The 17,971-nt window shown below is 45.2% G+C and overlaps 2 protein-coding genes across 3 annotated transcripts in view; both read left to right on the top strand.

Moving 5' to 3' along the window:
- Positions 1 to 15,171, top strand: part of LOC147753986 (uncharacterized) — a 21,434-nt gene extending 6,263 nt beyond the window's left edge. Inside the window, exons 2-3 of one of the 2 annotated variants that reach the window (XM_086968205.1) lie at positions 2,300 to 2,529; positions 15,072 to 15,171. In XM_086968205.1, coding sequence (XP_086824331.1) covers positions 2,304 to 2,529; positions 15,072 to 15,160 — 315 coding nt within the window. In that variant the 5' untranslated portion in view covers positions 2,300 to 2,303 and the 3' untranslated portion in view covers positions 15,161 to 15,171. Of the gene's footprint in view, positions 1 to 2,299; positions 2,530 to 8,768; positions 11,017 to 15,071 lie in introns of those variants that run through there. The other variant, XM_086968202.1, reaches the window with a different exon arrangement.
- LOC111260217 (uncharacterized) overlaps positions 1 to 17,971 on the top strand; it is a 51,364-nt gene that overhangs the window by 20,437 nt on the left and 12,956 nt on the right. The gene's annotated exons all lie outside the window — the stretch shown is intronic.

Here is a 17,971-nt window from a genome sequence, read left to right on the forward strand (position 1 = left end):
TCTGACACTGACGTAATTATCTAATTGCTAATCCACTGTTGAACTACACGAGCGCCTTTGTTTTTGTCCCACATGTTTCTCTGGGCACAGCCACGACATGTGAATCTTCAACACCTTACCGTGGCTTTTGGGCGGAAGGCACCCAGCTCACATATGTGCAGTCTGGCGATCTTCTCTTTGCACGGCACTCGGATCTTCTCTTCGGTCTTAATCGGTCTCTAATGTTTGACGACGATCAATAAACGCACTTGTGAATCTAGCTACTACGGCTGCACTGGTTCAAGCTGCGTTTCCAAACGGAGCTACGATCAGTCGTGGTAACTCAGCCGAAGGAACGCCAGTACTAGTTTCTCTCTGCTCGTCCATCCACTTTCTCTCGGCGCCAGGCAGCCAAACGCTCTCTAGAAGCGAACAAAATAAAGCCAACAACTGTGTTTTTGTTTCTTCTTTGTCTACCCGCTTTGTCTGCCCGTTGTCCGGATCTTTAGTAGTTCGTTTTAGTGCGCGTAACAGAGACGACAGCAGCGTGGCCCGGCCCCACCAACACCACAAATGGCTCTAATTGGGAGCTCTGTTCATCTGCGGGTGCTGCCCGTTGGGGCTGCTGTTTGTCGTTTGGCCCCGTCATGTTTCTGTCTGTTTTTCATCTTCTGTTTTGGGCTGCAAAAGCGAAATGGGCTCTTAGTCTTCTCTTTGGGCGGCTATACGCATTCGCTTCAACGTATGCAACAGTTCTGCTGTTCGCTATGCTTAAAAGTTGGCAGGTAGAAACAGCCTCGTGGGGCTCGTTTGTTTTGGCTAGCCATGCAGAGGCATACCACCAGCGGCGCGCCGCTGGTGGTATGCCAAATGGCAGCAGTGGCGGCAACGGCAGCACCAACAGGTCGCTGAGGGGTTCGGGCGCAGGGAAACAAGAAAACTGGATGTTGCTGGACTGTGAATATTGCTAGTGTTGTTACTATCAAATAGTAAAGCAAAGATTGCTCTAATACGTCTATTATATAACATATCCGCGACGCTGTATTGAGAATGGTTAGATGATACCATAGCCATCGCAGCATGGCCGCGCTATCCTTCGCGTTGCCATTGTGCTAATTCGTTTTAGTTTGTATTGTGGGCTAGTTTTACACGTGGGCTAGCCAACTGAGCATAATCGGTGGGCTTTCCCAAGTGTTCAAAGGTAGATGTAGTTTTTAAACATAAATGGAAGTCGAACAGACACTACGAAGAAGAGGATCAATCCAGGTTTGACTCGTTAGCTCTAGTTATATATATATATATATATATATTTCTGTTAAATGGATGGCAAGATAAAAAAAAAACAAGCAAGCGATACGCATAGAGGGCGGCGTGATGCATACCTCTCTCCCTCTCGCGCTACTTGTTTGGCCGATGCACACGAAATATTAGCAGACGAAAAATATGCGCAAGAGCGTTTCCTTTACGTTACTTAAACGTAAAACCAGCGAATTGCTAAATTACCTAATTATGCATTATACCATGAGTGTGTGACAATGGAAAAAGCGAGACTCAAACGAAAAAAAAAAATCATTCCTCATATAAGAGCGGGCAAGCATGCACTGTGAACAACAAAAGGACGTGCATGAACGTCTTATGCGGTATGTGGCTCTTGGGAGTTTTTAACTCATATTTCTAATTTCATTTATAAAAAGACCACTGCCCAGGATTTTGTTTGTGCTTACTACTTTTACTACTGCGTAGAACGTACTTGTTATGAAACAAGCATCGGATTACGAGATTCGAAGTTTTGTTAAAAGTAAGTTCATGTCAAGCGTCATCCCTGTAATGAGCATACTCTGTTCTTCTTTTACGGCGCATAACTTTGCTTAATACCGGCATCTCGTCACATTTCAACGCGAATCGGTGCAAAAGGCCATGAATTGAGTAAAAAACTTATACTATATATAACAAATGTCTCAACGATACTCATTGCGGAAGTATACCTCTATAAAGTTAACGGGACGATGACATGGTCATCGACTCTGTGAATACGAATATCACAGAGTGAGCGCGTTATGAAGTTACACTGCTACCATAACACAAAGCTTGTTGCAGTAAAAGAATAATAAGTACGTATACAGGACCCTTTACCGATCTGTTATAAGCTGTAATACCGTTTGTACCAGAGCTTCGCCTGATTTTTGGAAAAGGCTACCTAAAGGCGTGTGTATGTATACATAATGTGATTATAAGATGTATGTTTGTGTGTAACACTGATGTTACTATGACTTGTTGGTCGGAGCCATTATGGTGATGGTCTATTCTGTCGATTGTGTAGTGTTATGGTCGTCGGCAATGGCGGCTGTTCGTGCGCGTGTTTGGCCCGGCCGAGCGAGGGCTGGGCGGACGGGCGGCCCCTTCTCTCGCTGGCCCACTGTCGTCTTCATCGTCGTCATTCGGTCGTTCTTAACTCTCTATGTCTTCTGTCGTCTTCACCCGCGTTGCCGATTGGAGCCGCGGCCGCTTATTGCGTCGTCGTCGTGGAAAGGGAACAACAACGCGATAAGGGTATGAGTATGTTGTGACATTTGCATTACTGTAGCAGTGATCTGTGCTAGAAATTCAATTGCTGGAGCCTTTTCGTGTTTGCAGCCCCGCAACGACCGCTGCTATAGATAGTTCTATTACTCCAGGCACCTCAATCTTTACCATCATTATCACTTACAAGACCCCAGAAAAAAGAACTCGTTGGCGTACATTCGTCGCCAGCAGCAGCAGCAGCAGCAGCAGCGGCGGCGGCGGCCGAAACAACCCCACCAGTCGGTAACTGCAGTCCTTCATTTTCCACTACCGGTTCTGCCTGGTACTGGTTGCCACCAGCAGCATTGACGCAGTTAGTTGTCGCTGCCGCTATTACTGCTGCTCTAGCGCGGCCATTGAAGACGATCCGAAGAAACGACAGCGTCTTCACCGCTCATCGGCGTGCGCGAACACCGGTTTTCTGTCTGGCTGTTCGTCGCCGCTGGCTTCCCGCCTTTGCCGTCGATTGTCGCCAGCGTATTTTACCTTTTTCCTTCGCTCGCTCCCCTGCTTCCATCATCAACACCGCCATTCGGCGCCGACGACAATGTCGAATATCGACACCGAACGCGTATCATTCGGCCGTTGGCGGCAGGGCACTCAACCATTTTTTGTCTTCCCCCTTTCGTGATTTTCGTCTCTTACGGTTCGACTTCTCCCTGGTTCTGACGATGCTAGCGGCAGCGACAGCGTCGGCAGCAAGAAGACACCGACCGACCGACCGATCGACCGACCGACCGACCGACCGACCGACCGACCAGTTTTGGCGGTGGTTGGCGCTTGCTTGCGCGCGCGTTCGGCACTCTTGTCTCTTGCACGTTTATTCCTTCTAGGGCCACTACAGCCCGCGTTGTCGTCGTCCGTCGGCGCTGCCTGTCCGGAATCATATCAGTGGCGTTCAGCGTTGTCGCCCGTGCGAACAGCTCTGTCATTGGGCTGCTGTGGTCGGTTTTGAAGTTGGAAGCGAACAAGCGGACGAACGAATGCGCGTTCTGAATCAACGCGGAACGCGTGACGAGCACTAGCAACGGCCGATAGCGGCTAAGATGCAGGCGGAGAGGACGAAGAAAGAAAGTACCAGCATGACTGCTACTGCCAGCGGCGGCGGCGGCGGCGGCGGCGGCGGCGGCGGCTCGACTCGCCTGGTGGGTATCTGCCGACTCCTACTTTCCCATCGCCTGCGCTGGGCCAGAAAGAAGTGCAGCTATCATCCTTTACAAGATTATCATCACAATCAAGCAATTTCGTTTCTGATTCGGGTATCTTGACTGTTCGCTGTCACCGGTACCAGCGCATAGCAGCGATTCAAGACGCGACCGAGCTCAACGGGTTGGTCGCTGCTTCAGGTATTGCCATCGGCAAACGTAGTCACAGCTTCCGTGCAACCCCACTCAGCCTCACCTCGCGGTGCTTGGCCAAGAAAACGACTTCAACAGGAAGCGGGCTAGAGGCGCAACGTGATGCCCACCAACAACTAAGCAGATAGGAAAATGCCCAAATAAATTGACTGCAAGAATACGATGACGCAAAATGAAAATAGAGCAGAATCATCAGCGGTGGCCGTTCGGGACCACGTGCATGCCTATGGAGCTTTAAAAGGCATTCACAAATTTTTCAGCAAAACTCGCTTATCCTTGGATGGACTCATTGAACCGCACGGGCTATTAGCTGGCTGCTATTCTTAACGAAGCTGAGAAGATCGTCTATTAGATGCGCCAGCGTACCACACCGTACGATACAACAGATAGTCTTCACGGCTTTCGAATTTCGCCATCGACATTTGAACTTTTCAGCAACCGTAACAGCCGATTGTTGGCGACTCCTATTGTTGGCACTGTATTTTCAGTTAACCATTGGGCTAAGTGTAATGTTCCCAGTAACTGCTGCACTAATCCCGCTTCAGGGAGCTCTCGCAGCCATGATCTACTTCGTATGCATTGTCAATGCAGAAGCAATAGCACAGACGGCAATCGATATCCAGTCAAATAGAGAACGAGCAGATGTGGCTTGGGATGAAGTGTTTTACGGGGTAAAATAAGCCAAACATAGTGAGGGTTTGTTTTCGTCTGACTGCCTCGTTGTGGCCAATGCATAATGAAAAAGAAAAACGCGCTCGCGAGCAGAAACTACTGCCTTGTTAAGATATCTTCACTGCCCTCAATACTACTTATTCGATGATGATTTGATGTAAAAACATTTCAGAATCTTCCGCAGCACTTTACCGCCTGTTTTACGCTAGGGTAGCTGAAAAAAACAGTGACAGTCGCCAGTGAACAACAAAAAACAATCACTATCGGAGCAAACCAACGCCGCCGCCGCCGCCGCCGTCGTCTCTATCTGCCGTGCCTAGTCGATATCGCTGGTGGTCATAACGAGAACCACTGAAGAGCATTTTTGTCCTACTGGGCAAGGGCATTAAGCACAGACCAGTCTGCGCACAAAACAGCGGCGTCTGTTATCAAAACTAACTGTGTTAAAGAACGCATGGAAAAAAATACATAAGTCAACCGAAAAAACACGCTGTGGACCTACTGATAAAATGCTTATTAACTACCAGTCGACTGGGCTCTAAGTTGATTTATAATTTTGCTATAATAAATAACATCCCCGACAGGCACAAAAGCCGAATGGCAGTATAAGCAGTACGTAGAAATGAGAACGATTTGCCTCATTGAATCAGGCGAACCTTCTACCCTATTAACCAAAAAAAATCCGCAAACACCTATCTATCTGCTTATATCTGCCTGCAATATCTGATAACGACTTCGATAAGAGCGTCGGCAGTAGTCCAGCTGCTGCTTGACAAAACAGCCCGACGCTGATAAACAGAGAATCAACCATCAGAGGCAGCCGGCAACTTAAGTACATACCATCATGAGTACGACGTTAGCACACTCGTAGAAGACGAAACGCACGTATAGCTAGCTATATATACACGTGTGTGTGTGTGTGTGTGTGTGTGTGTGTGTGTGTGTGTGTGTGCGTCTCTGTACATATAGCAGTCAAGCGAGCATGAGTATGTCCTATTACTACTACAACTATCAGGTCGCGCCAGAAACAAGGGATGACAATAACCGACCATGAACCAGTGGCGGCGTCGACACAGCCGCGGCCAATACCGGCCACTAGAGACCGCTGCCCGCGGTTGGCGGCGCTGGACGCGATGCACAGCGCCTTGCTATAGCAGAAAGCGCAAGAACATAACAACATAGGCAAATCACACAAGCGTCTAAAGAGAGAGAGAGAGAGGGGAATCGCAACACAGGACGAGACAGGGAAAAGGAGGATAAGTTAACTGGTTTTAACGGCCCGGTGTCGGCTGGCAAGAGTATTAGGCAGCGGCACCACTATGGCACCCCGAAGTCATGCACAACGACACCCAACCAAATAAACAGTCATGTCTTTAGCGGACGCGATTGAAACGACAATTCATACAGAACTGATTTACAAACTGACTTTAGAGAAATAGTTGTCAAAAAAAAATAAGGACGGTTGGAAAAGGAAAGCATTGAAAGCCAGGATAACTAAATACGAGACAAAGAAAAGCTTTCGCGCCCGACGAACGGACGCATCTATACAGTACCAACCATTTTCGCCCTTCAGCAGGTGTTTCGGTGATTGAGGACAAGGTTGGCTAAGGCTAATGCTCTGAGCGCGGGACGGACCCGATATGTCAAGCAAAAGCCTTTGTTCTCCTACTTGCAGAGGGAACCCGTTGGTACTAGCGAACTGTATATATGTATATATATACATATATAGATACATATACGGCATGCAGCTTGTTAAGAGCAGAATTCTTCACCAGTCTTCTTAATCATAATGAGTTCAGTCACTCTGCATTAAGCCATCTATTCGTCAGCAAGATAGCGAACGAAACTACTGAGTGTTGTCGAGTGGTTGGCATCCCGGACGGGCATGAAGCAGGAACCTGGCGAAGACTACACGCTAAAAATTACACGGTCAGTTGTAGCTTGAGAGATATTTTTATGCATTTTAGCTAAATAACTTGCTGTTTCTTTTTCAGTGGAATCATTGCTTTGTTATTGGAACAGGCTATATATCTGTGGGCTGCAGGCCGACCTATCACGATCGTGCGCCTTCAAAGTAGCCAAAGTATTCTTACCTGATTTCCAGGTATAATGTGTGCCCTCAGTCATGGTTCATGCAAAAACGGTATCATGCAAACCCTTCCCTCGTTAATACGCCGTAGTCTCTATTTTAGGTAGCTATATGGAACCACTGTGCCATATACACACACACACACGCACATATTTACAATATCAGAATAAGGCAACGCGAATGCAGACACGGTAAACTGTTACCTCATTCGCCTTGCTTACTAACAAAGTGGTGTTGGGATGGTATCGAAGCTCCTACTATGTAGACTGAAGAAGATAATAGCGTCGGACCAATTTCATGTCTGTCCTCTTTACCTTGGACCACTCATTGAAAGCTAATTAAACTAGGGTGATTGACTAAAACAAACAGACAACGGAGTACGGTCTAGACAAGTGACTTCATAAGAAGAAAGAACGCCTATGAAAATCAATAGCGTAGCTGACTAGTACGACTGGTGCTACCCCCGCCCCGCAGCTGCTAGACAAAGACTCTCCTCAATATTTGGTGGTGATTGCAATATTCTTGCTATTGCTTCTAAGCTTCTGCTAATAGAGCCTTTCGATGTAAACGAACTAAGGCTGTGGCCTAGTCCTTGCAGCAGTATTTGTTTCGTGTCGGGTCCTTTCGTAACACTATCGGTGGTTACTCGTGAAAAATCTAACAACCTAAAAACATCCAGATCTCCGACATCATTTTTCTGCCTTTGAATTCGCGTAAACAGCAACCATCATTCCGCAACAAGTGAGTCGGCGGTGGCAAGCTTAATTAGCGTTGACAGTAATTACTTTGTCAGCATACGGTAAATGTATAGCTAAACACGTAATTATGTCTACATTTGAACACGGCACAGTCACCATTTCTATAATACTAACCAATAAAGGGTTTGTGACAAAAACATGCTCGACTAGCATTCAAAATATGTATCGTAAAAATAAAAAAAAAAGAAAAAAAAAAAAAATAATAATGTAGAAGAGTTGGAACGAACCAGGCACTTTTTGCTCGAAGTTGGTCGTACATTAAGAGAACGAAATAACGATTTTAATGAATGACAGCACCTTCTATAAACAGATGAGTCTAAACCTTACTTCGTTCGTCTTCACTGAGACATGGAACAATGCTACACACGAACGGGATACGGCGCGCCTTACATTATGATTAGACAGAGAACTTTCGTTCAGATTACGCGGACATAAGAACTAGAAAAATGCTATAGTTGTCTGAATCAAACGCGCTCAGAAGTCTGGCGGACCCATAGGAAAATCCGTTAATAGAGCCCGATTGGCCTCATCTTGACAAATCAGAATTTCCAGCAAGTAGATTTACTTAACTGCTGCAAAATTACATAACGACCAGAATATAGGGTTTGTTTCTAGTCAACAGCGGCGTAGAGCTAGCGGCTATATTACGAAGGAAACATACGAGATAGGCATCGATGGGGAGAGAATTGAAGCAGGGGACTTGTTTGGTCGGAGACCGGCAGATAGGCCAATGCGTTCAAGAAGAATATTTATTCTAATCTTGAGTGGTATTTATTTGAAGCTATTCTTTTATAGCTTAGCGTTAGCGTTAGCCCCGTTCATACTATGATATTTTTGTTCATTTGTGACCATTTGATCTTGCTTACTCGACCAGATGCAGTCTAATCATATCACGCAGGTACACAACAACCTATTTTTGCAGGACATTTTACTCGAAGCCTAGAAATCAATTTGCAAGACCTAATCTCCAGGGGCCGAGTCCGCTATCTAAGTGGAACAATCGCTAAAGTAACTAGACACTATTTATCCATTGGTTGCAAACTATCATACCAACAAGGTATTCTCTGTACAATGGCCTTGTGTTTTAGAAAAGACCTTCCATGACATTTACTCCTATCAAATCTACCGGAGAGACCGAGGCGTCATCACAGAGGGATTTATTAGATACACAATTATATCGCTACTCCAATCGGCAATACTATAGTAGATATCTCGTGTATTTCCCTCGTATATTGTTATGGACATATTGTGTCCTATTTAAGCGTTCATCGTTATCGGCAAAGTTAACTGTCTGTCTGCTCTATTGCTTGCATTCTGTATGCGCTCAGCTAATTGTTTTTCTATTTATAGGCGATTATTACTGCCACTGAAAAAGACGTCATTGACATATGGGAATATAAACCGTGACGATAATACGGACAATTGTAGCTGGAGTAGCCATAACGGCTATATGCACATGCACCTTCGCCCCAGAAATATATAATAGGAACGAAGGGTTCGATCAGTCGGTTGGTAAAATTAATCTCCATCACTATACAATAATATCAAGAGCCAATAAGCTAACTCGAGGGCTGAACGGAACAGCTGGCTGGCTGCTTACAGGGGCAGCAGAAACCAAGCTATGATTCTTCGAAGATGGACGACAGCCTCAGCTGTACAATGAGGTGTTATAAGGAGCCCCTTCCCTTTGATTACTCAGCAGGAAGCCACACACCTTTCTACTGTGGGGGGAGGGGAGGGAGGGAATACCTCCTTCGCCCTACAGTTAGTGGCAAATCCGCTGAAAAGTTCCCATTGTTGACTGCTCAAACCTCCTGTCGTGCCTGAGGGACGAACGTGGAGCTCCAGTTTAACTTCGGAAGATTTCAACCGCCAGTGCCGATACAACTCCTCTGATGCTGCCAATGTCAACTGTGTTGCTGCGCGCAACACGGTTTGTATCTAAACGCTGCAAAGTACGCCTTACCCCAGACAGACAGGCAATATATAGTTAGTGGTCATTTCCTTTTGTACATCCTTAACTTGGATTGGCTTTCTGGAAAACCAGAAGATTCAGCGTCACTGATCTAAATATCGAACGTAATGGGCATCGTGCACGAGGGTCGTTTGGTCGTGCGTTACTCTAAGGAAGACGGCTTTGCCGAATGTGAACTGTACCATTTTGCTAGTAGAATCATGCAGGCTTGGCGATCGGGGTCAGGATCGTTCGAATGGCCTGAGTTTATGAACATCGAAATATCTTTGCGTGTGACAAAATTTGGTACTGAACATCCTCTGAGTGGTAAATGGTTCCGTCATGAATATGTAACTATTACGAATGGAAAGATATAGAAGAGTAGAAGGGCAGTCATAAACAATGATGAAAATTGCAGCGATGAGAAGTTTGCCAAAACGCTTCGATCGTGTGATGTCCGTTAAGCAATGAATATATAATTGATTGCAGTGAAGCTTAATTGTCGGATGGCCAGACTCAATAAGTCGAGCTTCAAGGATCATCCGTGTTCGATGACTCCCTGTTAGTCCTCTAACGAGTTTTGCAATTGTTATCCACAACTACTACGTTGGATACGCATAGAGCAGACAGACAAGCTCCAGCATGTAATACACACGGTCACATGTTCCATGCCACTCTGACTAGCGTGACCTCTAGCAGCACGATCGCCATCAGCAGTAGCAGCGGCAGCGGCAGCGGCAGCGGTAGTATAGCGGCTATACTATGGCTGCGTGTATGCGTTTGTCGACATGGATCGACGCCGCTTCGGGACGGCCACGCAGCGATGCTCTCGAAATAAGGCCGTCCATCAGCGGTTCTAGCTGCCTGTCCTCCTTTAACGCCCTGCCCCTGGGGCCTTGACGTAGTCCAGAAGCATCGGCAACAGACGTAGCAGTTAATTCATGCTGCATCGAAACGCTAATTGTCTTTAAACGGCCAACGGCACCGACGAAGCAAAATCTTTCTTCCGACACCCTAATAAAGAGAACAGCACGGCTGGCCGAAGCAACGCCCACCTCTGATTATACACAGACACAACCATTCGGATATGCAGCAGCGGCAGCAGAGCGCTGAGTGCATATCAGGGCAATCGCCCGTCTTCAAATAGCCCCTCATTCGTTTAGGGGGCCAATTACATCTGCAAACGAATAGAGTCGCCCGTAAGCAAAGTGTTTCTCTGAAGATCCCCTCTAGTCACCCCTCGAAACCCGATAAAAGCGCCATATTTCAATGTGACTGGCTTTCGTGCTGACTTAGCATGAAGGTTAGCCAACAACCGTAAAAGAAATCCGAATACTACAATTCGTTGAATAAAACGATAACTTCAGGACCTTACTATTAGAGACATGAGGTCCGTTCTACGGTTTATGTAACAGTGCATGTGGGGTTCGACAATACTGTACATAGCTGCTAAATAATATTGATGAGTGTTTTTTTTGGGCGCCAAACTAGATCCTTCTACTGAATAATCACGCGGAAGCACAGGCCAGACTAAAATTGTGTAGGCTTGTTGCTATTGATTCATCGATATATATTACATAGAAAAAAGGTGCAACAGCTACAACAGATTTGTGCAAATAAAGGAACACAATCTATTTCTCACGATTAATCTCTAATCATTATTTTAGATAGATCTTTAGAGACCGACTGATTTTCTGAGCGGACTAGAAGGACAGACTGAATGGAATCGGATCAGTCAGGCCGACAGAGTATTTGCTTTGTTGAATGACATCAAATATCAGACTGGTGGCAATTTCTGGATTACATCTGAACTAGCCAGAAGTCAATGATTTGCATGATTTTACGCCAGCTCGGTCGTAGTTTTTAATAAAAAATGCAAACGTATATACAGGTATATAGTAGTGAAATGTTGCACTGAATAACTGTTGGATTTAATACCAATTTCTAGCGAGAACTAGAGATTTCCTGGCAATTACGCTCGTTTTAAATGAGTGGTGGCTTTCTGTGACGTATTTTTGGTTCATAATGTTGATTTTGCTTGGGGCAATTGCAAGGTCATTCTTCATGCATGACTCGGAAACATGTGATCGCCGGTACGTCTTAGCAAAAACAAAAAAAACTGTTCGTGTTAGGTAACATCAGAAAGTTCTACGTAAAATTCAAGATTTGCATAAAACACACTTGTGGAACTTACAATTGAGATAAATTCACTAGTTCTTGCTAGAAGTTATCTGCTAAGGTAACAAGGCAAAGGGATCGAACGATATCCATCGAGGGCATCAGAGGCAGATAAAATACGTATTCTGGATAATCTGTTCGACTCATTTTTTCCATATTGGCAGTGGCGAGACCTGGTGAGGTGTTCTAATTGTACGAAGGCTAGCGTTACAGAAGAAAGCATCACTAACCATGCCCTCTCAGAGCGTTCAATGCTAATACTATACTTTTATTTATGTTCGGGGAAAGTAATGCCTGCTGCTCCTAATTGCCTCCCGATGATACAATGTATTTGTGAGTGCCGGACGAGATTTGTCGGAGCACGTCATCCTTGACAAACGGTAAACTGTGAGACATGCCCTTGCAGCTTGCACATAGGCAACGACCAACACCGTGCCCGTTGCCGATAGTCACAATGCTAGTCTGGCATGCGGTAATTTTGGGCGCATATAAACACATTATATAGCATGAAAAACAAGACGTCCAATATGTATGCACACAGGTAAGAACGGTTGCATTACTTTTCAATTTCAACAGGCAGCATAAGGGCGTCTTGTTATAAACAAGTTATCTGGAAGCTCAGGTCTACAAGGAAAGTCGCGTAATAACGTACGTATAGTATTCGATTAGTTTTTAATCAACGAGCGTAAATTCGATGCATTGATACCTAGTGCCCACTAATGCCCCAACTTCTATATACACAAAGAGATTTTCCTCTAAAGAACGAAATAGTGCACGGGCTGAAAGTTGGTGTTGGCTGCCGGTCAGACGACAACGGGTCGTCGATGATGGCTATGGCAATATTGTTTTTTGCTCGTTGTGTGGTGTGCCAAAGGTCTGGTGAAGACTTCTGATGCTGTTGATGTTCAAACTGACCGCCACGAGCGGAACCATAATCAAACAGATAGTCAGAGTCGCAAATCGCTGCATTCGGCGGTTACTTGCTTTCTGGTTAGCCTATTTGTGCCTAGCACAATAAAGCCCCTATGCCCTTGTCACCCAGTGCTGTCACAACACTGTTATGTCCTGTATCTATTGTTGTCTGCATCTACGAATCTCTTAGTTTCTTAAGATTCTTGCAGCCTGCTTGCCCTTTTTCCGACATTTAAGACAGCAACGAGTTTCATCGACTGCTGCTTAAACAAATGCTATATGGCTAACAATGAAGAAGAGCAATAGAAGTCGAAAACAGATGGCCTGCCACTGCGACAGTCGCGAAGTCGACGACGACACCAGCAGCCACTGCACTAGCCCTCTAATGGTTGTGGTCATGGTGACGGTAACAGGCAGGGCAGCGGTAAGTAATAGGTGTATATATGTGTCGTAGGATTGTTACTGTGTCCCGTTCTATATAAGTTCTGTCTGCCCGCCCCCCGCCCTCCAGCAGCGCGCAAATCGCATAGAAAGAGGGACACCGGCCGTAGATACTGGCAATAGTAGTCGCGGCGGCGGTGGCGGCGAATGCGTGCTAGTGAGTGAGCGTGTGTATCTTTCTGTCTGAGGGGGGGGGGTGTCAGCGACCTCACAAGGCCACGCGCACTCAATCACTAGCTCGTCCGTCCGTTGCCTGGCTGCATCGTTGCTTAAGGATACGCAGAAACGCACACACAAACGCACTCAGAATACCCATCCATACTATATCTATATATAGTATATATATATATATATATAGAAACACATGCGTGCGTTGTCGTCGTATCGGCGTAGTTGTTGACGTTATTACCATTGTGCGGCCCGTTCGCAAAGCGACCAAAGCAGCAACGGCGCTAGTAGTAGAGTAATGAAGGTCTCGATAGCAGAGACGGCGACGGCGACGCTGGCCATATTGTTGGTTGCAGTGAAGGAAGCGACTCAGGGAAACGTAGCACTATCGCGTGTAGACATACGTATGCATACAAGTCCTGTGTTCGCGTAGGGAAGGAGTTGCACGAGCCGGCCGACCAGCGTCAACTAAAAAAATGGTCACTTTCGTGATAGCAATGGTAGCGGTGCTGCTGCCGCTACCGCCGATGGTGGCTATGATGACAATGGTGGTAACTGTGACGCCAATAGTAGCTATGGCAGAGAAAGCAGTTACTGCTGCTGTGGAAGCCCCGACAACAATTTTTCTAGCCACCGCCGGCGGAAACGATTGTGACTTAGGTTCGAATATATATATATAAATATGCACTGAGGAGACGCAGAAACATCCATATGCGTAAGTGCATACAGACAGAATCAAAAAGAAGCATAAGGGCTCAGACTACCGGATAAAGGAAGCATTGTTCGAGGGTGAAAATGAGAAAAAATATGTGAATTGAACACTTGTCATTACTTCGATAGGAAACGAAGCCGATGCTACTAGTGGCGACGATGATGGCCGTGGTAATGGGGTGGTTGCCGTGATGGAAGAGAGAAATGTACAAGGTAGAAACTGGCCAGTAGAGGAACAGATTACATCTGAACAAGTACCGAATAAGCACTTGAAAAACGCCAATTTTATCCAACAGCACACAGAAGTGTAGTAAAACATTGGTAGTTCTTGTCGCAGTCACTGACAATAGCAGGCCCGTATGCGCCTATATAGCGCCAACAGTAGTTAAATTAGGAACACAGCTGCATTGTGCAGGGCGATAGGCATAAAAAAGGCTTCCTGGAGCGCACTTTAGCCGCTCCGATATTCAGATATGTTTAGAGAAAGTTACAATGTTGAAATGTATATATGCAGAAGACAGATCGAAACATACAGAACATTACACGATGTCGAAGACCTGCACAGTTTTGGTTCATAAGGTATAGTCAGAAAAGTGGGTGTGCCTATCTAAGTAAACATTTGCATTGCAGGTATTGACTATAAGTGTCCATCAGATGTCTCTCTGATTTAGGAACGATACAGGTGACCCGATGGCCTATGTCACCTCAAACATGCGCACATCTGCAACGACCTAAAGATGTGCATGTATGCAAATTCGATGAACTTTTGGCCCATGCCTTGAACTTGTTTCCACATATGTATCTAATCAATTTCTCGTTATCATTTTTGCCTACAATTCGTCGAATCAAATAAGCATAGGACCCGGTGCAGGCCAACCTCTAAAGCATGTGTAGTTCTTCTCAGACGGAACTCGCGAATCGTGCCTTCTACGCATAAAATGATCTTCATTCACCGTGTCAGACGTGTTGATTGTGTAAATATTGTTGCTGGCATCAGTTGTAATAACCACTTTGAAACATGCCAGCCCATTGGGGGGTGGTATCAAAATTTGGAGGGGAGGCACCTCGTGTAGAAAGCTAAGGTTTGTGTCAAGTATAAAGTTTGAGTCTACCGTTTTACCAATTGTATTACAGGGTAGCGCTTTATATAATGTAATTTAATTCAACCCCTGTGGAAAATAGCTTAATTCGTCGGAGCACTTTTTACTTTTACAACTTTAAAGACATATTGAGCTTCTTCGAGTTTCATTATTGTTATATAGGTATTAGTATATCGATTACTTCGATAGGAAACGAAGCCGATGCTACTGGTGGCGACGATGATGGCCGTGGTAATGGGATTGCCGTGATGGAAGAGAGTAAAATAAAGGATAATTAGAGTTAATATTATTTTGACTATATGTTTAAAACGCTGTTGACCACATCCTTTCAAATGTCACATACACATATATCTTAGTTATTGAAAGATTTGACCGCTATAGTCTTCAAGATAGTCAAGGCAGTCTTGACTGCGTGGTGACTTGGCTCACTTCTGCTATAGTGCAGTACCTTATACAACCCTAATTATATATTTGTCGAAGCACTGAAGCTGATTCCATTTTCCAGCGTATCGTGCGGCATTAGCACATGTTGTAACGTAAATTCACAGTACAGGACACTATCGAAGTGAGGCCGATTTGTTCAGGCTGCCAGCACTTCAAAATGCCTAAACTCAAGTTATGGAATAGACCCGATTCGTTGAGGACACAATGATGCTTCTAATTGAACAACGATTAATACCTGGCTAACTTAGTCAAAGTAATTTCAATTAGCTGTCTGCATTGGCGCGAGTCGACGATCGAGGACCGAGTGAACGACTAGATCCGCTGCACTACACTGCTATGAGGTTAACTGTTTTATGATGATTAATTCACTGCAGTAGTTACCAACTTCATTGAGTGAAGACACTGACTTCGTGGCCGAAGTACCGTGACTACAATATCGATATTCGTTTACATACATATAACTTGCAGTTTTTCGGTCTCTTTTCATTTATCATTGAAGCAACGATTTGATTAACATTAGCAAGACGCGATTATCTATACAGATGGATTATGCGTTCGAATGCGGCTATAACGTTCGATAATATCGGATTTAGCAATGTAGTTGATGAAAAAGTCAGAAAGTTCTGCATGTAACTAAGTATACGCTTCCATTTTCTAACGGCGCTCAGCGCTCGATCCGGCGTCCCTACTTTTCACAGCAAACGATCTTGTTCTTCCAAGATACGTTCCGATTCTACAAAAAAATTGATGGCTTCGTTAATCCGTAGCCGGCCCCACTGTTTACTGCCAATTTTAATTAATACACGCGACTTTGATAGTAATTACGTGCCACGATGTCAAACTCAAAAATTTATAGGTTCTATCGAGTGCATTGCGTATTTGTCTGCCGTGACCGCAAGTGTATAGCACACGCTGATAACGCTAGAAAAGATTTCCAAGTTTTATTTATTTCATTATTTTTCTTTCTCTCTCATTTCTTGAACACTTACATACTGCTTTTTGACCTCGAATAAATGTCACGTATATCAGATGGAAAAAAATTTCCCTGAAATAAGTACAGGGTTATATAAGTTGTCGGAACGTTGCAGAACCTGCTTCTGAATAGGGGCTCAAATACGGTGCCATCATATGCTGTTTAACATTATCGACCGGTGACGTTCGATGCCTATGAATGTGTGTCAAATGTCGTGAATGTTTAGATGGAGCCCCGAATTCGAGTAGCAGTGGATAGACTAGTCTCTAGGTTACTGCCGTTGTACTTCAAGGTTCAAAGGTCACAGGAACCCACACAAGGAACCGTTGTGAGTCTGCTAGTTGCACAAAAGAAATTGAAGCTCAAGGCATTGTGTACGTGGGGACGAGAAAAACCTGCCATCACGCTGTCTAGTCGTCCTTCTGCTAGCGAACCCCCCGGGGGTTGCATCTTTGGGATTTCCTGTTCCCAGGCGCGCACACACACACAGCTGGCTTTTCTGCTGTCTAAAGAGCCTCGATCTATTTACTACCTGTCTGCGAAAAGCACGATGCGAGGCGGTGAAACTGATGCCGTCCTATGATATGCGGTCCTCCACTAATCACCATTAGCTTCCGCAATTTTTCTGATATCACGAAAAGCCACAAGTAGAACTGAAGCCATTGTTATTGTTTTATAGTATATTAATAATAAATTAAACTTAAAAAAATGGGGTGGTAGGTTGAACAAACGTTTCTTTGCTTGTGGAGCGTGGTCACGTCTTCAAAACTGGACCGTTTCGAAGGCCACGAGGATTTTGATGTTAATAAAGAAAAAAACACGTGTGCATGTTTGATTGAAGACTGATTTAGGACGAATTAAGTTTTGATAACTGAACGAGCTAGTTATTAGGTTTAAACACGTTTTCGTGCCTTATAACAGGCGCAATTAATAAAAGCCATTAAAAATGCTGAAAACTTCTTCGATCTACAGCCTAGCTGTTGTCTACATATCTGTCGTACTCTTGACTTCCTCACGCAGATCATTTTTGTTTCCATCATTTTTGATGTTGACAAAATGTTGTTACAATATAACTATAGCGTTTTAAGAAAAGGGACCCTATTCGCACGAAGCTGTTGAAAGAGGAAAGGTTTTCTTCGCGTATGATAGAGATGACGACGACGACAGAAAAACAAACATTTGCTAGAATAATCTTCCGTTCGCGGCAAGCATTGGAAGCGTATTGAAATCGACTGTGTTGAAGCTACCTCATATCGTATAGAGAAGCTACGGTGTTTGTTTATATCGAGGCGTCACTGACGTTTCTTTGACCTGTTCGGTGCTTTGTGCGCGTTTAAGGAAGCCCCGCAAGCCGGCCCTGCTCGGCGATCCGCACCGCTACCCGCGAAGCCCTAGAAAGCTCGTGGGAGGGTCGGCTGCTCTGCTGCCTGGCCTGCTCATAGGAAGGGACCAATGGGCTGCCCGGGGGCTGATGGGCGAGACGCCATATGAGCTAGCAATAGTCGCGGCAGCAATGGTGGTTACACCGGCAATAGGCGACGTCAACGGGCCAAGCGGATGGCTAAATAAAGCATTGCCGATTTCCCTACGTTCTCGCACTTTCTGTCTCTCTCTCTCTCTCTCTCCCTCTCTCACACACACTCTCTCTCTCTCTTTGTCTCGCTACGAAGGC

Source organism: Varroa jacobsoni, unplaced genomic scaffold, assembly GCF_002532875.2.
Source record: "Varroa jacobsoni isolate VJ856 unplaced genomic scaffold, vjacob_1.0 scaffold_41, whole genome shotgun sequence".
Classification (NCBI taxonomy): domain Eukaryota; kingdom Metazoa; phylum Arthropoda; class Arachnida; order Mesostigmata; family Varroidae; genus Varroa; species Varroa jacobsoni.